Below are 24,155 nucleotides of genomic sequence, written 5' to 3'. Positions count from 1 at the left end.
TTCCCAGAAAGTCAGCAGATGACAGCTAGTTGCTGACATCAACCAGTAACACAGTCCCAGCTGCCAGATCGCTCGGTGCCACACAGTGGACCTGATGGCATCCAGCCCAGGAGGAAATGGGGTAGACAAATGGTGTCTAGAACCAGGAGCCTGAGGCCACAGGTGGCCCTTGTGGGAGTCCAGGAGCAGGTGGGGACAGGGGGAAGAGGGGACAGCGCCCTCCATTGGTGGCTCTGGTTTTACCTGCCCAGAAGGTTGGACTTAGGCCAGTTTCTGAGTCAGCCCACCCGGCCCCGCCTCTCATCAGCCGGTGACTGCCCTTCCCATGGTAACATGGCAAGGGGCCGGTGGACCAGTGTCTGTGAGCCCCAAGTGAGAGCAGAATCAGTGGTAGCTGCGCCCAGCTGCCCAGGGCTGGGCCTGCCGTGTTGGGAACTCAGTCTGTGGAGGGTGAGAACGAGGTGGCAGGGCCCTGGGCTAGGATGCGGAGCTCAGTCCCTGCTCTGCCCCTGATCTCATGGCACTGTCCACACCTCTGCTTTCTCATCTGTCAACAGGGCTTGATAATACTGCTTCCTGGGTGGTTGTGAGAATTAATAAGACCAAGCACTTAGAGCAGTGCTGGCACATGGGGGAAAGGTCTAGAAACATTAGCTAGTGAACTGCCAGGCTCAGCCCACCTGAGCTCAGTGTCTGTTCATGGCCGCCTGCCAAGGGAGGGGAAACTGAGGTTGTCAGAGGTAAGGCAGAGGAGCCGTTCACCCAGTGGGCTGCTGTGGGGTCCACAAGGGCTGGTACCACATGTGGTCACTCACCTCCCTCTTCCTCTGTTCTTCCTTAGGTGACACGGGAAACTGGTACTCTAGTGATGAGGATGAGGGTGGGAACAGCGTCACTTCCATCCTGAAGACCTTGAGACAGCAGACCTCTAGCAGACCCCAGGCTTCCGTCGGGGACCTGAGCAACAGTGGGCTAGGAGATCCCCGCCTCCAGAAAGGACACCCCACAGGAGGCCGGCTGGCTGACCCTCGCCTCAGCCGGGACCCCAGACTCACCCGCCATGCCGAGGCTTCCAGCGGGTCTGGCCCAGGAGACACAGGGCCCTCCGACCCTCGGTTGGCTCGCTCCCTGCCCGCCCCAAAACCTGAAGGCGGCCTTCATTCCAGCCCTGCAGGCCCTGGAGGCTCCAAGGGGGCTGGACCACCCCCTGCAGAAGAGGAGGAAGGGGAGCGGGTCCTACGGGAGAAGGCCATGACCATTCCCCTGGACCCTCTCCCTGGACACCCACTGCGGGACCCAAGATCCCAGCTGCAGCAGTTTAGCCACATCAAGAAAGATGTGACCCTGAGCAAGCCAAGCTTCGCCCGCACTGTGCTCTGGAACCCTGAAGACCTGATCCCCTTGCCCATCCCCAAGCAGGACGCGGTCCCCCCTGTCCCTGCAGCCCTGCAGTCCATGCCCACCCTGGATCCCAGGCTGCACCGTGCCACTGCCACAGGACCCCCCAACCCTCGACCGCGCCTGGGCACCTCCACAGACCCTGGCACATCCGGGTCTAACCTGCCTGACTTTGAGCTCCTCTCTCGCATCCTTAAGACCGTCAATGCCACGGGCCCCTCAGCAGCCCCTGGCTCCAGCGACAAGCCCAGTGACCCCCGGGTGCGGAAGGCACCAACCGACCCTCGGCTTCAGAAACCAGCAGACTCTGCTGCCTCCTCCCGGGCTGCCAAGCCTGGCCCCACTGAAGCATCCTCTCCAGCCGGCAGCCCCAGCGGGGAGTCCTCCCCACCAGCCACCGCCCCCTACGACCCCCGAGTGCTGGCTGCCGGTGGGCTGGGCCAGGGCAGCGGGAGCAGCCAGAGCAGTGTGCTGAGTGGCATCAGCCTCTATGACCCCAGGACTCCCAACGCAGGTGGCAAAACTACTACAGAGCCGGTTGCTGATGTGGGCGCCCAGCCCAAGGGCCCCGAGGGCAATGGCAAGAGCTCAGCCACGAAGGCCAAGGAACCCCCCTTCATCCGTAAGTCCGCCCTGGAACAGCCAGAATCTGGGAAGTCCAGTGCAGATGGCAGTGCAGCCACAGCCACAGACAGATACAACAGTTACAACCGGCCCCGGCCCAAGGCTGCAGCAGCCCCCGCCACTACTCCTGGCGCCCCGCCACCAGAGGGTGCCTCTCCCCAGCCTGGTGTGCACAACCTGCCGGTGCCTACCCTCTTTGGGACTGTGAAACAGACGCCCAAGACGGGCTCTGGGAGCCCATTTGCTGGCAACAGCCCAGCCCGCGAGGGTGAGCAGGACGCGGGGTCCCTGAAAGATGTTTTTAAAGGCTTTGACCCCACTGCCTCCCCCTTTTGCCAGTAGTGTTAAGATGGAGTCAAGTGCTCCCTGCACCCCACCCTTCCCAGGGCAATATTTAAGGGCAGCAACCAGAGTTGGGAACTTGGGGGGAGGGGGGCTCCGGGTGTTTTTTTTTTTTTTCCTCTCCATCTCTCTCGCTTTTTCTCTCTCTCTCTTTCTCTTTTTATGTTTCTCTCTTTTTTAATAGTACTTTATTTACAGCATATAAATTGTATATAACCATTTTCACTCAGTTCTGGTCAGTGCTGTGGGGCTCCCAGGCCCCCGCCAGGAAAACCTACTTGTGTACGTGAGCAGTGGCCAGTCCTCTGAGCCTCAGCCCCAGCTGGCACTCCCTCTGGCCGGGCTCAGTTGTCAGGGACTCTCTAAAGGCTGGAGCCCCAGTCTGGTGGCTGGGGGTCCAGTGGGTTTTCTGGGCAAAGCCTGGCCCATCCTCGGCCCCCCGCCCACCCCCGGAGGACAAAGGGAACAGTAGGTGTCCAAAGGCACCAAATGCTGCTCACCCCATATGAGTGAGGAGAGAGGAAGCCGAGACAGTGGGCAGGCCCTGACCTGTTTCAGGGACCGAAGGAAGGAAACCATTCGAAAGAAAGGCAGAGAGCCCTTGGAAGCTGCCTGGTCCAGGAGAAGCAAGCCCCTTCTGCTCCTGTCTCATACGGATTCACACCCCAGCCTCCCTGCTGCCCTCCGTCCAGAGTTCGTTCTCAGACCCACACACCCTCCGCCCACATCAGAAGACTCCAGGGTGAGAGATGGACCTGGAGGTGGCAGGGCTGGTGTGGAGTGGCATACCTAAAGCTGCCTCCAGGAGGCAGCCTCCACAGACCGTGTGTTGTCTGTCAGTATTAGCCCCTGTCCTGTCCCGTCGCAGCCACACCCTCTTCCCCTCCAGGCTGAGGTCTTTCCTGGTCCTCAAGAGCCAGAGCACCCAGTGTGCTGGCCCCAGCCCTAATGGGGATAGCTCAAGGATCCGCGGTGTGGCCGCTCCACCAGGCTCCCGCTGCTGGGAGCCCCGGGTGATTCTTGGCAAAGTGTTTTCTGCTCTCCGCTCACTTCGAACCTCCTTTGCACCTTGTCTAACTTAGGGCCCATGGTTTTGGTGTGTTTGGTTTTCTTCCCAGCTGACAGGTGCATGGGTTCAAAGGCATGTCACAGTGGTGGATTTGGGGGGCTTGAGGAAAGGGCAGAGGCTAGTCAGGGCAGGGTGGGGGGCTGCTGGGCCCCTCTAGGAACGGCCCAGTGGGACCCCCTGCTTGCAGGTGGAAGGCGAGGAACCAGAAGTCTACATCCTGCTCCCCTCCTCCGGCTGAGCCGGGATGGGAGCAGAGACGTCTGCACTGGGCTCTCCCTACCTGCCCCAGGACCCTGGCTGAGGTCCAGCTCTGTCCACAGAGCTCCGGAGGAGGGCCCACCCTGTGGAGGTGGCCTTGGGGAGGCCAGCCTGGGGTTCGAAGGTCCTTCCCGTCTGTGTGTTAGCACCTGCTGGCCGCCTCTTGCCTTTTTCTCCTCATCCCATCACCACACTTGGCTTGTGTAAGGCCCCCACCTCTTCCTTGCTAATAATGAGGAAACCTGATGACCCAGCCAAAGGGTTTCCCCTCCCAGCTCCTTGGGGTGGGAGGTGAGTGAGGCTCCTGTACCAAACCCCTGTCCCCAGAAAAAGAAAAAACAGTCATTGAGTTTGGGGCTGGAAGCTAGGGCGGGAGAAGGCAGCCCACAGGGTCAGTGCGCCGTGATCAGGTTTGGTTTGTCTTTGTCTTTTCTGTTTTTGTTGTTTTTAAACAATCATTAGTGAGATTTTTCTTCAGCCACCAGTGTTGGCCTTGAAGCAAAGGGCTGTAGCCCTTGGTGTTTGTAAAATAAGTAAGAATACACAGTGTGGCTGTGGATTTTTTTTCTCCCTCCTTTCAGAATTTTCTTTTGTAAAAGCAAAATTAAATACTTTTTTTAAAACCGAAATCTGTGGATGAAATAGAAGCTGGAACCCTCCTGTCGGAATATTCAGCCTAAGAACCTCATGGGACTATGAATTCCCCCGAAATTTTCATTTGCCATCAGGCTAAGCTTTTAAAAACAAAATGTTCTCTAACCAGGATTGTAACAAAAGTGTAAATACTACTTCAGAGTTGAGAGTTGATGGTGCAAATATGTATATAACGTACTGTATTTTTACAATGATCATCGCATGACTGTCCCAGCTCCCTTTTTGTACTCCTTATCTGTCTTCCAGAAATGTCACCTGCCCTTTCTCCTGTGGTCTCTTAATCCAATAATTGTATTACTGCCATTAAAGGATGCAGTTATTTTAAAAACCCTGCAGTCTCGCCTTTCTATGCTGCCCCCACCATCCCTTGCCCTGGGAATGACAAGACCTAGGTCTGTTCTCTTAGCAGCCTGACATTTGTGATTACACAGTGGGATCGGTGCCTAAAACAGGCCATGCTTTCCTTAGCAGTTGGCACCTGCCTCCCATGGTTCCTGATTCCCTGTTTTGGGCCAGCCTCAGCATGCAGAGATAACAGGGGTGAGCTGCATAGCACTGCCTCTGCACAACCCAGGGAAGGCCAACAGGACTGGCTTCCAGGGATGAGAAGAAACAGGAGCCCTGACCACTACAGACTGAATGTGTGTTTTGCCTCAAAATTAGTAGAGTGGGGATCCCTGGGTGGCGCAGCAGTTTAGCACCTGCCTTTGGCCCAGGGTGCGATCCTGGAGACCCGGGATCGAATCCCACGTCGGGCTCCCAGTACATGGAGCCTGCTTCTCCCTCTGCCTATGTCTCTGCCCCCCCCCCATCATAAATAAATAAAAATAAAAAATCGTATAGTAACACACCTGTTTCCCCAGTGCCATGGTGTTGGGAGGTGGTGAGGTCAGGGGGATGGAGCTCTTCCACTGCTTACTGGTCTACACTGGTAAGCTCTAAGTTTACATAAAAATTGCAGGATGCATGAATTTCTTCCAATTCACCCATATTGAGTGAGGATGACTTCACCTGTGACTCAAAGCTCCTAACTCAGTTGGCTTAAACAGCTAGGAGTCCAGCATCTCAGGAAGGTCAGCAGGGCAGTTCTGGAGTTGGTCAAGTTGGAGTGGACTCTAGACCCTCTGGGGCCAGCTTTCATACTGCTGGTCATCCCCTCAGGATTGCAAGATGGCTAGAGCACCTGGCAGTGTCCGTGTAAAAGTAAAGAGGGAAATCTTCTGTCTCTCCCCATGAGCAAGGGAACGCTTCCTGGAAACCCCTCGGCAGACTCCTGTCCGGTCTCATTGGCCCTCTGCGTTGGTCGCTGGCAGGAGGGATGCTGAAGTCTCGTGTTTTGTTCTTAGACTAATCAAAGTTCCAGTGTCCAAGCGATCCCTGGGTGGCGCAGTGGTTTGGCGCCTTCCTTTGGCCCAGGGCGCGATCCTCAAGACCCGGGATCAAATCCCACATCAGGCTCCCGGTACATGGAGCCTGCTTCTCCCTCTGCCTATGTCTCTGCCTCTCTCTCTCTCTGTATGACTATCATAAATAAAATTTTAAAAAATAATTTAAAAAATAAAATAAAAAAGTTCCAGTGTCCTGAGGCAGAGCACGGAAATGCCCTTTGGGCTCCCAAGGCAGGGGAGGCACGGGGTTGAGAACCACAGGGACTATTCAGCCAACAGTCAGGCTTGTGGGACATGTACCCACGACACACCAGATCCTGTGGGCAGCACTGGGCTCCTGTACTGGCTGGGACAGGGCCCTGCAAGGGGGAAGGAGCTAGCACCTGGACCCAGCAGGGGGGGTTGGCAGGTCCTGGAGAGCCTCGAAGGCGTTGCTACAGACATGGACAGGGAAGAGCCCTGGAGACTTAGGTGCTCATAGAAGGTAGTGACTGGGTCATCTGCCTGGAGGCTAAACCTTACTTCTGACAGGAGTGTGGGAAATGGATCCACTAGGCCAAAGTTGGGGGGGTGGGTGCAGGCATCCTGGTGGAATGACAAAGCAAGAGGACCAGGGGTCTGGGGAGCCAATGGACCTGAGACTCAGGGCAGAGATAGGAGTTGGCAACAGTTACACATGGTGGGTGACAGGACGAGTCAGAGAGGATGTCTGAGAGCCTGCTGGAGGCCAGCTCCTTGGCTGAGATGGCACTGGGGAAAGCAGGTGGTCTGGGAACTGGCTCAAAGCAGCTCTGGACTGGGGCTCTGGGTCTAGGCTGTGGGGGTCCCTGCTTAGAGCTGGGCAGTAGAGATGCTGGAACAGATGATGTCTTAAGTGCATGGAGTTGGGATGCTTGGGTGGCTCAGCGGTTGAGCATCTGCCTTGGGCTCGGGGCGTGATCCCAGAGTCCTGAGATCGAGTCCTGCATCAGGCTCCCTGCAGGGAGCCTGCTTCTCCCTCTGCCTGTGTCTCTGCCTCTCTCTCTCTGTGTCTCATGAATAAATAAATAAACTCTTAAAAAAAAAAAAAAGAAGAAGAAGAAGTGCATGGAGTCCTGAGTGTTACTGTTGGAGGGAAAATGGAGCCTGAGGACAGAAGGGGCCAGTGAACATTAGCAGGTGAGTGAGACCAAGAGCCATGTGAAAGGCCTTCCACTTTCAAAGATTACTGGGGTGTTGGGACTGGCAACCGTGCCAGGTATCCTCAGGTACCTGACCTGACCCACCATCCATCTTGATTCTACAGGTGTGAAAGTGTTACTGTACTTGCTTTGTCAGATGCTTAGCCATCTGCCAACCCCTCTCCAACCATCCATCAAGTATTTGGATGCATTTTAAAATAACTTGCAGACATGAGAAGACAGCCCTCCTCCCAATCCTTCAGCTAATGTGTATCACTAACCTGAGTTCAATATTCAATGTTATTCCATAACATTGTTAATATTCAATGTTATTTCCATAACATGAAATGCACAGAATTTCCATGTATACTCTCGGAGTTTTGAGAAATGCATCCGTGTTCCCCAAACCCCAATGAACATAAAGTTCCTTCGTGTTCCCTCCCTGTCAGTTCCTTCACTTTGCCACTGGCTGGGGGCTCTGCAGTTATTTCCTCGCACACCTGCTCGGGGACCTTTGGGACTGTTCTGGATACAGCTGCTGAGTATGTTTGTATGAGGCCTCGGTGTGAACATGGTTGTTCATTTTTCTTGGATAAATACCTGGGAGTGAGATCGCTAGTCCTATGGTGGATGAATGTTTAGTTTTATAAGAAATTGCCGGCGCAGCTCGGGTGGCTCAGCAGTTTGGCACTGCCTTCAGCCCAGGGCCTGATTCTGGGGACCCAGGATCAAGTCCCACATCGAGCTCCCTGCATGGAGCCTGCTTCTCCCTCTGCCTGTGTCTCTGTCTCTCTCTGTGTCTCTCATGAATAAGTAAATAAAATCTTAAAAAAAAAAAAAAAAAAAAAACCTCTCTCTGGAGATAAAAAAAAAATCTTAGAAAAGAAATTGCCAAACTCCCTTCCAAAGCCAATGTACCATTTTTTTCCATCTCACCAGCAGTGAATGAGAGTTCTGGTTGTTCTGCATCCTCGCCAACAGTTTCCTGTACAGGTTTCTAATGTATTTAATATTGAACTATTTAATTGAGGTGAAATTCACTAGATAACATAAAATTAACCATTTAAAAAAATTTTTTAAAGTAGGCTGCACACCCAGCATGGAGCCCAACACAGGGCTTAAACTCACGACCCTGAGATCAAGACCTGAGCTGAGATCAAGAGTCAGATGCTTAACTGACTGAGCTACCCAGTCAGTTAATGCCCTGAAATTAACCATTTTTATTTTTTATTTTTTTAAAGATTTTATTTATTTATTTATTCATGAGAGACAGAGAGAGGGAGAGAGAGAGGCAGAGACACAGGCAGAGGGAGAAGCAGGCTCCAGGCAGGGAGCCTGACATGGGACTCAATCCCCCATCTCCAGGATCACGCCCTGAGCTGAAGGTGGCGCTAAACCGCTGAGCCACTGGGGCTGCCCAAATTAACCATTTTTAAAATGAATAGTGCAGTAGAATTTCGTACTTTCTCGATATTGTTTGACCATCACTATGTCTGTCACCCCCAAAAGGAAGTCCTTACCTATTATTAGGCATTACATCTGAAAAGATCCTTTGCCCAAAACTGACCATAGTCACAGGTTCAGGGGGTTAGAACATGGCCATATATTTTGGGGGGACCATCATTCATCCTCTTACATTGGTCTTTCAGCTGATTCTGATGGGCAGAGAAGGCTCTGATGACTCTAAGACTTCATCCACCACCTTTCTCTGAAATCTGCCCTGGAATGTGTGCACCACCATTATTCTTTATCTAGCAGTAATCTTTTGCAAGTCTCTTAGAAGTCCTTTTCCTGACAATCACTGGACCATCCCATACTCATAAACAAGCTTCCACCAGAGTTATGACACAAACATTAAATAATATCCATAGGAACACTTTACTGGATATTTGCAAAAGACCCACCCTGGAGGGGAGATGAGTTGCTTTCTCTCTCTCTCTCTCTCTCTCTTTAAGATTTCATTTATTTATTCGTGAGAGACAAAGAGAGAGAGAGGCAGAGACACAGGCAGAGGGAGAAGCAGGCTCCATGCAGGGAGCCCGATGCAGGACTCGATCCTGGGACTCCAGGATCATGCCCTAGGCTGAAGGCAGGCGCTAAACAGCTGAGCCACCCAGGGAACCCCTGCTTTTTCTCTCAACGGCATTTCTCATATTGTGAGTCTGGTGAGGATCTCCTAATAGTGTGAAAGATTTTTAAAATATTTGAGAGAGCATGAGAGAGATCACAGAGGCAGAGGGGAGGGGAGAAGTAGATTCCCCACTGAGCAGGGAGCCTGTCCTGGGGCTCTCTCCTGGGACCCCAGGATTATGACTTGAGCCTAAGGCAAACAACCAACTGAGCCATCTAGGTGCCTGGAACTTTTTTTTTTTTTTTTTTTTTTTTAAGATTTGGAGCCTATCAGTTGTATTAGTAAGGATGGGCAAGGTTCTGCTGCAGAAACGCAAACTTCCAAATTTCAGTGGCTCATTCATGGGGCAGCAGGAAGCTAGTTCATCATAGCCACTAAGGAAGGGACCCAAGCTGACTGGGGCTCCATCCCTGGAACAACATGGCAGTGGTGAGGGAAGATGGAAGATAGTCCCCCAGCTATTTATTTATTTATTTATTTATTTATTTATTTATTTATTATTTTATTTATTTATTCATGAGAGACACACAGAGAAAAACAGACACATAGGCAGAGAGAGAAGCAGGCTCCATGCAGGGTGCCGGATGTGGGACTCAATGCCAGGACTCCGGGATCACGCCCTGAGCCAAAGGCAGACCCTAAACCTCTGAGGCACCCAGGCGTCTTAGTCCCCCAGCTTTTAAATGTTTCCTCCCCCAGGCATTCATTGGCTATTCTGCGGTGGGCCAGGAGGTGGACAGCTGGAGCTACTAGGGGACCAGCACTAATGTCTCCCGCACCAGCCCTCCCCAGTTCTCCCAGGCGTCCCTCCTTGTTTGCAGGTGCCAAGCCACGGTCTACAGTAGCCACCTGAGGAGGTGTGGTGGCCTTGCGAAGGTACAGGTGCTGTCCTGTTTGCCACCACAGCGAGCCTCCCTCCCCCAAGGCCTGAGCTGCTGAAATTCACCACGATTGTTACATGGAGGCCACGCCCCCTAGGCCGCCGCAGCCAATGAGTGAGTGCGGTGGGCGTGGCGAGGCCGCGGGGGCTTGGTGGGTTGCTGGCCTGCACGTGGAGAGAGAGGGCAAGCAATAGGGTTTCCGTGTCTCCGCTTCTAAGGAGCTAATCCTACTGAGTTGGGGGGCCCTACCCTAGATCCTCACGTTACCTCAGTCACGCCCTTATAGACCTCCTCTTCAGGGGGATCCCTGGGTGGCTCAGCGGTTTAGCGCCTGCCTTTGGCCCAGGGCGTGATCCTGGAGTCCTGGGATCGGGTCCCACATCCGGCTCCCTGCATGGAGTTTGCTTCTCCCTCTGCCTGTGTCTCTGCCTCTCTCTCTATCTCTGTGTCTATCATGAATAAATAAATAAAAATCTTAAAAAAAAAAAGACCTCCTCTCCAAATACAGCCACATTGAGGGCAAGGGCTTCAGCATGTGAATTTGGAGAGGACACAATTCAGCCCATATCCCCCATAGATAACTTGAAAGGCAAGATCTTTTGCACAGTCTTTTTTTTTTTTTTTTAAAGATTTTATTTATTTATTCATGAGAGACACACACAGAGAGAGAGAGAGAGAGAGAGAGAGAGGCAGAGACACAGGCAGAGAGAGAAACAGGCTCCATGCAGGGAGCCCTACGTGGGACTCAATTCCGGGACTCCAGGATCATACCCCCGGCCAAAGGCGGCGCTAAACCGCTGAGCCACCCGGGCTGCCCATGCACAGTCTTTCTTATTTCTTTTGGTGGTTACTCTGTTTCTCTCTCTCTCTTTTTAAGTAATGTTGATCTTTTTAAAACTTTTTACTGGGCAGCCCAGGTACTCAGTGGTTTAGTGCCGCCTTCAGCCCAGGGCATGATCCTGGAGTCTCGGAATCAAGTCCCACATCGGGCTCCTGGCATGGAGCCTGCTTCTCCCTCCTCCTGTGTCTCTGCCTCTCTCTCTCTCTCTATCTCTCTCTGTCTCTCATAAATAAATAAATAAATAAATAAATCTTTTTAAAAAATATATGACAGCTTTAGGTGCTCTCTATCAATTTCCTTCTCTCTTCTCTCTACCTTACTTTCAGGCTGGTTTTGTAACTTTACGTACTATGACAGACTCTCTGTGTCTTATTCTCCTAATGAACACTGCCCGTTAGAATGTTCTGCCGGGATGGAAATGGCTTCTCTCTTTGCTTGTCCAGTATGGCAGCCACTCAGAGCACATGTTGCCACTGAGCACTTAAACCCAGGCCCTGGATTTTAATTTTTAATTAATAAGCATTTAGACGGGATGCCTGGGTGGCTCAGCGGTGGAGCGCCTGCCTTTGGCCTAGGGCATGATCCCGGGATTCCAGGATCGAGTCCCATGTCCGGCTCCCTGCAAGGAGCCTGATTCTCCCTCTGTCTGTGTCTCTTCCTCTCTCTCTGTCTCTCATGAATTAATAAATAAAATATGAATTTATTAATTCATGAGAGAGAGGGGGAGGCAGAGGGAGAAGCAGGCTCCATGCAGGGAGCCCGACGCGGGACTCGATTCTAGGGCCCCAGGATCACGCCCTGGGTGGAAGGTGGCACTAAGTCGCTGAGCCACCGGGGCTGCCTAAATAAATAAAATCTTAAAAAATAAAAATAAAAAAAAAAACCACTTAGGGGCTTAAAAAGAATGCAAATGCATTCTCATAGTTCTGAAGATCGGAAGTCTAAAATCAAGGTGTGAGCAGGGTTGTGTCCTTCCTAGAGGTTTCAGGAGAGACTTCATTTCTTTGCCATCTCCAGCTTCTAGAATCCTCCTGAAGGGCTTGGCTCTTGGCCCCTTGCTTAAGACCCTCTGACTTCTTGGCTCCTGTTGTCACATCTCCTACTATTAACTGATCCTCCTGTCTCTGTCTCTAAAAAGCCTCTATAGCCATACCCTAACTCTCCTGGGACCCAAGAATGCTATACTACCTGACAAAAGGAACTTTGCCTGTGTGATTAAGGGTTGTGAGTTGGGGAGATGGTCCCACATCGTCTGGGTCCACCAGATATCATCGCAAGGATGCTCATAAGAAGGAGGCCGGAGGGGTACATGGATACCTCAGTGGTTGAGTATCTGCTATATTCTGGAGCTGCTGGCAGAACATAGGAAAAAGGAGCCTGTCTCTGTGCTCATTAACGATCAAGCTCATCGCGGTAGGCTGAGAAAGGTTCCTGGGTCACCTGGGTGACTCAGTGCTTGAGTGTCTGCCTTTAGCTAAGGGCATGATCCCGGGGTCCTGGGATCGAGTCCCACATCGGGCTCCCCGCAGGGAGCCTGCTTCTCCCTCTGCTTATGTCTCTGCCTCTTTCTGTGTCTCTCATGTATAAATAAATAGAATATTAAAAAAAAAAAAAAAGGAGGCAGGAGATCAGAGTGGGAGGTGAGGAAGCAGAATTGGGAGTGGTTCGAGGAAGAGGCTGCAAGCCAACGAAAGCAGCTGGCCTTGGGGCCCTGCTTTCCACTGAAACCCACTGAGGAATTGAAAGCAGGTGCACTAACAAATATTTCTACTTGCATGTTCACCACAGACTTATTTATAATATGCAAAGAGGGGAAACAATCCATGTGTCCATCAACGGTTGAATGGATAAACAAAATGTGCTATATTTATACAATGGAATATTACTCCGTTGTAACAAGGAATGAAGTGCTGACCCACACTGCAATGTTAAAACTTGAAAACATTAAGCTAACTGGAAGAAGCCAGATATTGTAGGATTCCATCTCCCTATGAAATGTCCAGAACAAATCATCAAAGAAAAGAGACTGGTGGTGGCCAGGGGCTAGAGGGGATGGTGAGGATGGGGGGGGGCAGGGATTTTCTTTTTTTGGGTGACGAAAATGTTCTGCGGTTAGTGATGCCAGTTGTACAATGTGTGAATATTCCAAAAGCCATTGAATTATATGCTTTAAAAGGATGGATTTGGGGATCCCTGGGTGGCTCAGCGGTTTAGCACCTGCCTTTGGCCCAGGACGTGATTCTGGAGTCCCGGGATCGAGTCCCACATCAGGCTCCCCGCATGGAGTCTGCTTCTCCCTCTGCCTGTGTCTCTGCCTCTCGCTCTCTCTGTGTCTCTCATGAATGAATAAATAAATAAGATCTTAAAAAAAAAAAACATTGATTATAAAAAAATAAAATAATAAAAAATAAAAGGATGGATTTTATGTGAATTACATCTCAATTAAAAAAAGAATCACTAGCCTTCTTCTATACCAACAATAATCAAGTAGGAAATTAAAGGAAAATCAGATAACTTTCCCAAGAGTGATAAAAACTATAAGATATCTATGGAGGGAAAAAAGTGCAAAACTATAAGTTATCTAGGAATTAACCTAATGAAGAATGCACAAGAACTTTCTGGAGATGTCAAATTTTTTCAAAATCTGAAATTAAGAGAAATTGTATTCAAATTTTATTCAGAAAGACCATTTTAGAGCATGCGACTCTTGTTCTCAGGTTTTTTTTTAAATTTTTATTTATTTATGATAGTCACAGAGAGAGAGAGAGAGAAAGAGGCAGAGACACAGGCAGAGGGAGAAGCAGTCTCCATGCACCAGGAGCCGGACGTGGGACTCGATCCCGGGTCCCCAGGATCAAGCCCTGGGCCAAAGGGAGGTGCTAAACCGCTGCGCCACCCAGGGATCCCGTTCTCAGGGTTTTAAGTCTAAGCCCCACGTGGAGAGTAGAGATTACTGGGGTGCCTGGGTGGCTCAGTTGGTTAAGCATCTGCCTTCAGCTCAGGCCTGCATTGGATTCCCTGCTCAGCGGGGAGCCTGCTTTTCCCTCTGCCCCTCCCCCCATTCATGCTCTCTCTCTCTCTCTCTCTTTTATTCAAACAAATAAATTTAAAAAAATTTAATAGAGAGAGAGAGAGTAGAGATTACTTAAAATCTGTGTTTAAGGGATCCCTGGGTGGCGCAGCGGTTTGGCGCCTGCCTTTGGCCCAGGGCGCGATCCTGGGGGCCCGGGATCGAATCCCACGTCGGGCTCCCGGTGCATGGAGCCTGCTTCTCCCTCTGCCTGTGTCTCTGCCTCTCTCTCTCTCTCTGTGACTATCATAAATAAATAAAAAAAAATTAAAAAAAAATCTGTGTTTAAAAAAAAAAGACCATCACCATGGGGATCCCACTCTGACCTCTGAGGCCTGCAAAGTGTCTCCAAATCAAACAGAAAAGGGTGTTGCTTTCCTCTCGTGAGTGGAATTTGCAGTGGGGGAAGTTGGGTAGATGAGGGGAAGTAAGCACCCAATGTGGTTTGACAGGAAATGTGTCCTGTGGTCAGCAGGTCTCAGTTCTCCTTAGGAGTTGGGGGAGCAGATGCCTGGGGCCTGTAGGGAGGAGAGCATCCTGGCTCATGTTTGGTCTGGGCAAGAGGGAAGATCACTGTGAATGCCTGGGCATTCACAGTTGTGTCCCAGGACTTAAAGGGCAACCTAAATAAATGCTGGATCGGCGGGTCTGTGACCTGCCTTGTGATTCCTTTCCATCTGCTACAATGCCCTGCCACAAAAGTTAATCGTTTATCCCCCATTGTGGCCCCAGTTGGAACAGGGCTTGACATCTAGTCAGCTCTTTTTATTTTTTTTTAATTCATGAGAGACACAGAGAGAGGCAGAGACTTGGCAGAGGGAGAAGCAAGCTCCCTGTGGGGAGCCCAATGGGGGACTCTATCCCAGGACCCTGGGATCATGCCCTGAGCTGAAGGCAGATGCTCAACCACTGAGCTACCCAGGTACCTACCCCCATCAGCTCTTGATAAAAATATATTCCTTAAAAAAAATTTTATGGGATGTAATTGACAGCTAATATGTATGAGATATAATTGACATCTAATATTGTGTAAATTTAAGGTACAATAGGGATGCCTGGGTGGCTCAGCGATTTGGTGCCTGCCTTTGACCTGGGGGCGTGATCCCGGAGTCCTGGGGATCCAGTCCTACATCAGGCTCCCTGTAGGAGCCTGCTTCTCCCTCTGCCTGGGTCTCTGCCTCTCTCTGTGTGTCTCTCATGAATAAATAAATAAAATCTTAAAAAAAAATTTAAGGTACAACATGGTGATTTGATACACGATTATATATGCATATATATAGACACACACGCATACAATTATATAGGGTGCTGCAATAGGGTTACCACTAGAGCCTTAGCCAACACCTCCATCATATCACATAATTGTCATTTTAAAAAAATTTTTTTTAAATTTTATTTATTTATGATAGGCACACAGTGAGAGAGAGAGAAGCAGAGACATAGGCAGAGGGAGAAGCAGGCTCCATGCACCGGGAGCCCGACGTGGGATTCGATCCCGGGTCTCCAGGATCGCGCCCCGGGCCAAAGGCAGGTGCCAAACCGCTGCGCCACCCAGGGATCCCATAATTGTCATTTATTTTATGTAATGAAAACATATGTCCTATAAAAGAATCTCAATGCCTGGTCATCCTTCCCAGCTGCAGACACTGACTGTGTTGGTCTGGGATGAGGCTGGAGTGTTAACTTTTTTTTTTTTCTGGAGTGTTAACTTTTAAAGCTCCCAGAAGGTTTGTGTAGGAGAACCACTGAGCAAATCACAAGCGTAGAGGCAACTGGCCAAACCTATGATCTGTCTCTTTAAGGAGGATTTGTTTTCTCTACCCTGACCCTTTCTGGCATTCATTTTTCTCTCCCTTCTCATCAGCCTAAACCATTCCACCAGCCAAGAATGTGAAAAATGTGTCTGAAATATTTTCAGTTCCACTTAATCCCATTTAATGCTTAGGGTTCATTGCCAGCAGCAGGCTGTTACAGCCCATTTGAACTCTCTCCCAAGTTTAGCCACCCTACAGAGCTCCCAATCTGCCTCTCTCTCCATAAAATCCAAGCTCTCCTTAGTGGGAGATGAAGGAGCAGGAAAGGAGGGGCCTGGCCCAGCAGGTCTTTTAGCCAAGATTCTAGAGGGTGATGGAAGGGGTTCAGCTAGGAAGAGACATCACTAGATACTCATTTAAAATAGTCCTTGGTGGGGTGTCTGGGTGTTTGGCTCTTGATTTTGGCTCAGGTCATGATCTGAGGGTCATGGGATTGAGCCCTGTGTTGGGCTCCATGCTCAGGGGGGAGTCTACTGGAGATTCTTTCCCTCTGCCCCTCCCCTTGCTCCTGTGTGCACTCTCTTTCTCAAATAAATCAATCTTAAAAAAAAAAAAAAAAAGCATAGTATCCTTTGGCTCTAAGTCTTTTTTCCACTGAGCAGTCAGCACCACATTCTAATTTTTTTTTTTTTAATTTATGATAGTCACAGAGAGAGAGAGAGAGAGGCAGAGACACAGGCAGAGGGAGAAGCAGGCTCCATGCACCGGGAGCCCGAAGTGGGACTCGATCCTGGGTCTCTAGGATCACGCCCTGGGCCAAAAGCAGGCGCCAAACCGCTGTGCCACCCAGGGATCCCCTCAGCACCACATTCTAAAGATGAACATCAGATCATGCTACCTCCCAGCTCAAAATCTCCCACTGGCTCTCCTCACACTTAACATAAAATAGGAAGCCTTCACCATGGCCCATGAGACACCAACACCCGATCCCCTCATCTGTCTCTGACTTCTTCCTTCTCTCTTTGCTCACTTTGCTCCAACCACATGGGCCCCCTGGCTATTCCTCGTGCATGTCAAGCACACTCCTGAAGACTCCAGCTTCAGGTCTCTGCTTGGAGCACTCCTCAACATCATCACTTGACAGATGACTCCTTGTCACTCAGATTGCTACTCATATGTCTCATCCCCAAAACTCAGCAGTTTAAAATAATAAATGTATATTATTGCACATAGTGTCTGTGGATCAGGAAATACCCACAGGGGTAGCTTAGCTGGGTGGTCCTGGTTCAGGGTTTCTCATGAGGTTCAGGCCAGGGCTGTGCTCATCCTAGGCCTTGACAGGGGCTGGAGGAGCCTTCCAGCAGGTTCACTCATGTGGCTGGCAAGCTGGTGCTGGCTGTTGGCTTCTCCCCAAGACTGCTCAGGTGTCCTCACAATGTGACAGCTGGCTTCCCACAGAGGGTGATCCAAAAGAGCACAGTGGAGGCGGCAATGTCTTTTATGACCCAGCCTTAGAAGTCACACATGTCACTTCTAATGGCCACACAGAGCAGTCCTGATTGGGTGAGGGAGGAGACGACACAAAATTTGAAGATAGGGATGCCTGGGTGGCTCAGCGGTTGAGTGCCTGCCTTCAGCCCAGGGCGTGATCCTGGACTCCCAGATCAAATCCCACATCGGGCTCCCTGCATGGAGCCTGTTTCTCTCTCTCTGCCTGTGTCTCTGCCCCTCTCTCTCTCTCTGTGTCTCTCATGAATAAATAAATAAAATCTTAAAAAAAAAATTTGAAGATAGTTGGCATCATCCTAGAGGCTGGCTGCCATAGTCTCATGTCATTCTCTCCCTCATCAACTTGATGTATTTTCTGCGTGGATTTAACCCTTCCTGAAATGGTAATTATTCCTTTGTCTCCCTTGCTCAGTGCTGTCATGTCCATAGGAGTTAGGACACATCATTTTTCTGTTTAGTTCACTGCTATATCTTTAGTGCCTTTTTTTTTTAAGATTTTATTTATTTATGATAGACATAGAGAGAGAGAGGCAGAGACACAGGCAGAGGGAGAGAAGCAGGCTCCATGCCGGGAGCCCGACGTGGGACTCGATCCCGGGTCTCCAGGATCGCGCCCTGGGCCAAAGGCAGGCGCTAAACCGCTGAGCCACCCAGGGATCCCCTCTTTAGTGCTTTTTGTTTTAGTTTTAGATTAGAGAGGGAGAGGCAGGGAGGGGCAGAGGGAGAGAGAAGGAGAGAATCTTAGCAGGGGTGCGATCTCACAAATCTGATATCATGACCTGAGCTGAAATCAAGAGTCAAACGCTTAGCAGACTGAGCCACCCAGGTACTCCTATAGCCTGTGCCTGCCTTTCTTTCTTTCTTTCTTTCTTTCTTTCTTTCTTTCTTTCTTTCTTTCTTTCTTTCTTTTTATATCCTCAGTGTCTTAAACAGAGCTTGGTACATAGTAGATATTCAATAAATATTTGCTGAAATAATAATCGGAGAATCTGCCCTTAGGGAGTTCTGGAGACCAATAAGTGGGCTGGTTTCACCTGTCCAGATGAAAGATAGCAAGGGTTTGAACTAGGGAAGGAATGGAGAGAAATAAATAGCTACTGACAGGGTCACGTGTCCTCTTGCAAGTTTATTTATTTGTTTGTTTATTTATTTATTTATGATTTTATTTATTTATTTATTTATGATTTTATTTATTTATTCATGAGAGACAGAGAGAGACAGACAGACAGACAGAGGGAGAAGCAGGCTCCATGCAGGGAGCCCGACATGGGACTCAATCCCGGGTCTCCAGGCTCACCTTCTGGGCTGAAGGCGGCGCTAAACCGCTGAGCCACCTGGGCTGCCCTATTTATTTTAAAGATTTTATTTAGGGGTACCTGGGTGGCTCAGCGATTGGGCGTCTACCTTGGGCTCAGGGCATGATCCTGAGGTCCTGGGATCGAGTTCCACATCATGGTCCCCGCAAGGACCCTGCTTCTCCCTCTGCCTGTGTCTCTCTCTCATTGTGTGTCTCTCAGAGACACAGGCAGAGGGAGAAGCAGGCTCCATGCAGGGAGCCCGATGTGGGACTCCAGTATCAGGCCCTTAGCCGAAGTCAGGTGCTCAACTGCTGAGCCACCCAGGCATCCCTTCTTTACTTAAAATAATAATAATAATAATAATAATTTAGGGCAGCCCCAATGGCGCAGCGGTTTAGCGCCGCCTGCAGCCTGGGGCATGATCCTGGAGTCCCGGGATCGAGTCCCACATTGGGCTCCCTGCATGGAGCCTGCTTCTCCCTCTGCCTGTGTCTCTGCCTCTGTGTGTGTGTGTCTCTCATGAATAAATAAATAAAATATTTAAAAAATTTATGTATTCATTCATGAGAGACACACAGAAATAGGCAGAGACATAAAGGGAGAAGCAGGCTTCTCATGGGGAGCCTGATGGAGGACTTGATCCCCAGACAACCAGAGCCAAAGGCAGATGCTCAAACACCAAGCCACCTGGGCGTCCCCTCTTGCAAGTTTCTGATCTCTTCCTGCTATAACCCAGACTTCATAGGAAGGTGGAGTGATCTTAACATATAAGTTGAACAGGGCAGTCCCGGTGGCTCAGTGGTTTAGCGCCTGCCATTGGCCGGGGGTGTGATCCTGGAGACCTGGAATCGAGTACCACGTCGGGCTCCCTGCATGGAGCCTGTTCTCCCTCTGCCTGTGTCTCTGCCTCTCTCTCTCTCTCTCTCTCTCTCTCTCATAAATAAATAAAATTAAATTAAAAAAACAGATAAATTGAACATTGTCTGTCCCAGCATAAATCCTCTATGGCTTTCTGCTGCACAGGATCAGGGATTACAGTGACTCAAGAACTAAAAGGGGTGACCTTGGAGGGTCCCCTTGCTTTGGTTGAAGTTAGGGTAGTCAGAACTTCTTTTCTGGATTCAAAAGATCTCTACACACTGTACGGCACGTTGGAAAATGTAGTTGTCATGGCTACCCAAGGAAGAAAAGGAAACATCTCATGACAGTAAATAGTTGTTTATGTTCAATTTTCTACACTCACTATAAACTTTTTTGGGCCCCAGATTCTTTCTGCAAGACTCTGATCATGCTTTATCCATTCCATGCCTACTCAAAGTTCTGGTTTTGACTTAGGCACCCCTTTGCTGACTCAACATCCTGGCTGGGGTAGGTGGCCTCTCTGGGCTCCTCTAGTGTCCTGGACTTTCCTTAGGATTTACTTATTTAGCATGTTTATTGCTTATTTTCTGCCTATCCCTCTAGAATGGAAGCTCCATGAGAACAAGGAGTTTTCCAATCAGTGAACATGGTATATATCTCATTTATTTAGATCTTCTTTGTTTTTTTTAATATTTTATTTATTTATTCATGAGACACACACAGAAAGAGAGAGAGAGAGAGAGAGGCAGAGACACAGACAGAGGGAGAAGCAGGCTCCATGCTGGGAGCCCAACGTGGGACTCAATCCTGGGCCTCCAGGATCAGGCCCTGGGCTGAAGGCGGCACTAAACTGCCGAGCCCTCTGGGCTGCCCAATTTAGATCTTCTTTGATGTGACTCAACAGTATTTTTTACTTTTCAGTATAGAAATCTTGCATATCTCTTATTAAAATATTTCCTAAGTATTTTTGGTTTTGATACTATTGTAAAGGAACTTATTTTTAATCTCATTTTGCAACTGTTTCCTGTAATATATAAACACAAAATTGATTTTTTAAAAAAGTAGTCTCCATGCTCAGTGTGAAGCCCAACACAGGGCTTGAGTCCACAACTCTGAGATCAAGACCTGAGCTGAGATCAAGGCTGAGCCACCCTGGCACCCTTATTTTGAGGATTTAGTGACAGTATCTATGTAATGCAAGAGCACAGCATCTGACACAAAGTTAGTGCCCAATACACATCAAATTCTATTGCGTCACTTTTCCCTCCCTATAAAAGAGGGACTATTCAATTCTTAACTCCTAGAGTTCCATTGAGAATTAAATAACAATATGTACAGACTGTGCCTTGCACAATTCTTCACACAGGAAAAGCCATTAGTAAATGTTTATTATTTACAAATTCTCCTACTTATATTGGGTTGGGGGGTATGGAGATGTATCAGTCAAGGACCCAATCCACTGAAGCTCACAGCCTATTGGCAGAAACAAGTAAGTGTAGCAATCATTACCACACAATGTAAGAAGGGGATATATAAACCATGTGTGGAGGCAGAAACTGACTGCAGAAATTTGCCAGTGGGATCAGAGCCATCCTGACTCAGACTTAAGTTTAAAACTAAAAGGAAACAGCAATTGTTTATAGCAGGGAAAATTGGAAGCAACCTAGAGTCTGGATCCCCTGTGGTACCTACTTATAATGCATTGGTATGAACCATTAAACTTAATGCTGCAGAACGGAGGATGGGGATGGTTGCCTGGGGCACGGGGAGAGAATTACTTTTCATTAGACCCTTTTGCATCTTGTACCGTGTTCAAAGGTAATAATATATATATTTTAAAGATTTTATTTATTTATTCATGAGACACACACACACACACACACACACGCAGAAAGAAGCAGGCTCCATGCAGGGAGCCCAATGTGGGACTTGATCCCAGGACTCCAGGATCACGCCCTGGGCCAAAGGCAGGGGCTAAACCGCTGAGCCACCCAGGGATCTCCCCAAAGCTAATAATATTTTTTAAATGAGAAAAAAAAATTAAATAAGAAATTATGCCTGGAGAAATACTCAATGCTCCCACGGTTCACGACTTATTGTTTTGTGAAAAAAGTTAATTTGTCAGATGGTATCTCGTTTCACATTTGCCTAGAAAAAAGACGGGTCAGGAGTACAACAAAGTATTAGTAGTAACTGTTCATCGGTGGGATTTATGTTGTTTTATTTTCTCCTCTAGGCTCTTCGAGATTTTGGTAAGGTCCTACATTAACCAGAGTTTTGTTTTGGTTTAGTTTGGTTTATTGGCTATTAGAATTAAAGTTATTAACAAAAACTACAAGTCCCGGCAGACATCGTGCCACCAGCTTCTGAAGATCGGCTTTCTATGGGCTCAATGATCTCTGGGATTCGTAGTCCAGCAGCAAGAGCAAGGCGGGACTCGCAGTACCGGCACAGATGACAGAGGAGGAACCACCGCCCTTTCGACCAATGGACAGTGGGGGCCAGCCCTGAGTGGCGCTGGCAAAGCCAATGGGTGAGCTGCCCAGGCTGAGTGACGTGTTCTTCAGCCTACGGCCAGCCCGTGGGGGCGGGGCGGTGAGCGGCGGCCGTAGTGAGAACCATGGGAGGCGGCTGGTGGTGGGCTCGGGCTGCCCGACTGGCCCGGCTCCGCTTCCGGGGGGCGCTGCTGCCGCCTCCGCGGCCCCGGAGCGGGGGCGCCCGGGGGTCCTTCGCCCCCGGCCACGGCCCCCGCGCTGGGGCTTCGCCGCCCCCCGTGTCCGAGCTGGACCGTGCGGACGCCTGGCTCCTCCGGAAGGCGCACGAGACAGGTCTGAGGCTGGGGTCGGCCCCGATGGGAGAGGGGGTCCCGGATAGCCGAGCTGCCGACGCGCGCGAGCGGGGGTGGGGGCGGGGCTCCTGCTGGAAACTGGGCCGGGGCTCCGGAGCGAGAAGGGCTTCCGTGTAAGCGCCGGGAAGCGCTTGCTGCAAGAGCGCAGTCTGTCCGCAATTCTTTGCGGGCTTGCGGATGGGACGGTGTGTGCAGTTAGCGGGGTGCAGTAGGGATCGGAGCGGTCGGTCGGGCTAGGACAGGCCGCCTTATAAAATTGCACTGCCTGGGCGAGAGGGGCGTCCGGAGAGGGCTGCGGGCAGGGGAGTTGCCAGCTAGAGGGTCCGCGCTGGACGAGCCATTTCAGCTTGAAGAGGCGACCACTCTGCATTAGGCGGGAGCGTGGATCCCCACCGAAGAGGGGGCGAGCTCCGGATTGGAGGGAGGAACAACCAATAAAAGAAAAGCTCTGGGCTGATTGGAGGGCCAGGTGATCCAGGCTGCCGGGGGCGGGGCCTCCCATGCGGAGAGGGTAGATAGAGGATGGAGTGGAGGGTGTGGGGTTTGTAACCCCGACTAGTCCGTTAGCGCCCCACAAGGGCCTTGAATGGATGTAAGTGACATCGAGGAAGGACAGACGCGGTAGCAGATAGTTGGCGTTGGAGGAAAACTGAAGGGGGAAGCTGGAGAGAGACCGGAAGAGTTCGTCCCGGAGCGGGGATATACCTGTATGGGGCTGGGGGTGTTGACCAGGATGACCACTGGGGATCTACCAGTCTGTCCAGGGGTATAGGTCCTGCAATTCTGGTTCTAGATTCCCCTCCACATTCTTCAGAGTGACTTGAATCTTTGGTGCTGCGGAGTTTGAGGGAAAGGGCTCAGAAATGGATGGGAGCGACAGTTGGGGGTGGGGGGATAAGGTTAGGTGAAGGGCCGCCAGGACTAGGCGGGGATTTAGGGTGGGATAACTGTCCGGGCAGATGGGGCTAGAGGCAGGGTTTGGGCTGATTGGATTTGGTCCCCCCACCCCCTCTTCCTGTAGCCTTCCTCTCCTGGTTCCGCAATGGCCTCCTGGCGTCAGGCATCGGGGTCATCTCCTTCATGCAGAGTGACATGGGTCGGGAAGCTGCCTACGGTGAGTACAGACCCCCACTCTCGCCCTGTGGCCCTGGGTTGGCCGTGGGTCTTTGCCCCTCCCATCTGACTTCTCAACAAAGATGAGGGTCCCATCGGAGCTCCTCATGCTGGCCCAGCCCCAGACTGGCTCGGCTGCTACTGCCACCCCTCTGACCCTCTCGGACCAGCTCCCCACTCCTCCTTTGGTCCTGTACACCACCTCCACCTCCTAGACATCCCCTCTGACACCTTCTCATGCCCCTGAGCTTGGCTCTGTACTGACCCCTACCCTGACCTTGAGTTTGCCCCATCGGTTAACTTCACCCGGGTCTCCTGACCCACCTCGGTCCCTGGGTCATCTGGCTCCCAGACTCCAGCCTCCAGCCACCCCACTGCAGCCCCAGCCTGGGAGCTCAGGCCCTCCCTTCTGTTGACTGTGGCCCCTCTACCCTGTCTCCGCACAGGCTTCTTCCTGCTGGGTGGCCTGTGCGTGGTGTGGGGCGGCTCCTCCTACGTGGTGGGCCTGGCGGCGCTGCGAGGACCCATGCAGCTGTCATTGGGGGGCGCGGCAGCCAGCGTGGGGGCCGTGCTGGCTGTAGGCCTGCTATGGGCTTGTGCTGTCGGCCTTTACATGGGCCAACTGGAGCTGGATGTGGAACTGGTGCCCGAGGACGATGGGACAGCCGCTGCTGAAGGCCCCGATGAAGCAGGCCGGCCACCGCCAGAGTGAGCAGCTGGGCCATGGGGAATGGCCGGGCGCTGGATGGCCAGGGGGTGGCCCGAGGACCGGGACATTAAAACCTGACCCTTTGCTCGCTGCATGTTCTGAGTGGTGGTTCCTGCGACGGAGAGGGCGGGCATGGGAGCCAGCTGCGGCAGCCGGAGGTGACCAAGGAGGGTAACAAAAAGGAGAGAGGACCCCCCCCCCCAAAAAAAAAAAAAGGAGAGAGGAGCCCCAAGGCCCCTGGAGACCG

At 50.8% G+C, this 24,155-nt stretch overlaps 2 protein-coding genes across 8 annotated transcripts in view; both read left to right on the top strand.

Annotated features, from left to right (window-relative positions):
• The window catches only part of ZC3H4 (zinc finger CCCH-type containing 4), a 44,908-nt gene extending 40,235 nt beyond the window's left edge, over positions 1 to 4,673 (top strand). For all 7 annotated transcript variants that reach the window (XM_026014191.2, XM_072755531.1, XM_026014190.2 and 4 more), the window contains one exon: positions 842 to 4,673. In XM_026014191.2, the coding sequence (XP_025869976.2) occupies positions 842 to 2,364 (1,523 nt within the window). In that variant the 3' untranslated portion in view covers positions 2,365 to 4,673. The remainder of the gene's footprint in view (positions 1 to 841) is intronic.
• Positions 4,674 to 21,821: 17,148 nt separating this feature from the next.
• Positions 21,822 to 24,002, top strand: TMEM160 (transmembrane protein 160). Its single transcript, XM_026013822.2, has 3 exons — positions 21,822 to 22,066; positions 23,108 to 23,200; positions 23,646 to 24,002. Exons 1-3 carry the CDS (start codon positions 21,859 to 21,861, stop codon positions 23,909 to 23,911), a joined length of 567 nt encoding a protein of 188 aa, XP_025869607.1. The 5' UTR covers positions 21,822 to 21,858; the 3' UTR covers positions 23,912 to 24,002.
• The last annotated feature ends 153 nt before the right edge of the window (positions 24,003 to 24,155 follow it).

This window comes from Vulpes vulpes, chromosome 1 (assembly GCF_048418805.1).
Source record: "Vulpes vulpes isolate BD-2025 chromosome 1, VulVul3, whole genome shotgun sequence".
Taxonomy (NCBI): Eukaryota; Metazoa; Chordata; class Mammalia; order Carnivora; family Canidae; genus Vulpes; species Vulpes vulpes.
This window is presented reverse-complemented; position numbering and strand designations above follow the sequence as displayed.

Bases quoted from the DNA above. Each gene is read 5' to 3' on its own strand.
- TMEM160 (XM_026013822.2), top strand. From the start codon at position 21,859: ATGGGAGGCGGCTGGTGGTGGGCTCGGGCTGCCCGACTGGCCCGGCTC. The intron at 22,067-23,107 runs GTCTGAGGCTGG...CTCTTCCTGTAG, and splicing joins CCGGAAGGCGCACGAGACAG to CCTTCCTCTCCTGGTTCCGC. The intron at 23,201-23,645 runs GTGAGTACAGAC...GTCTCCGCACAG, and splicing joins GGGTCGGGAAGCTGCCTACG to GCTTCTTCCTGCTGGGTGGC.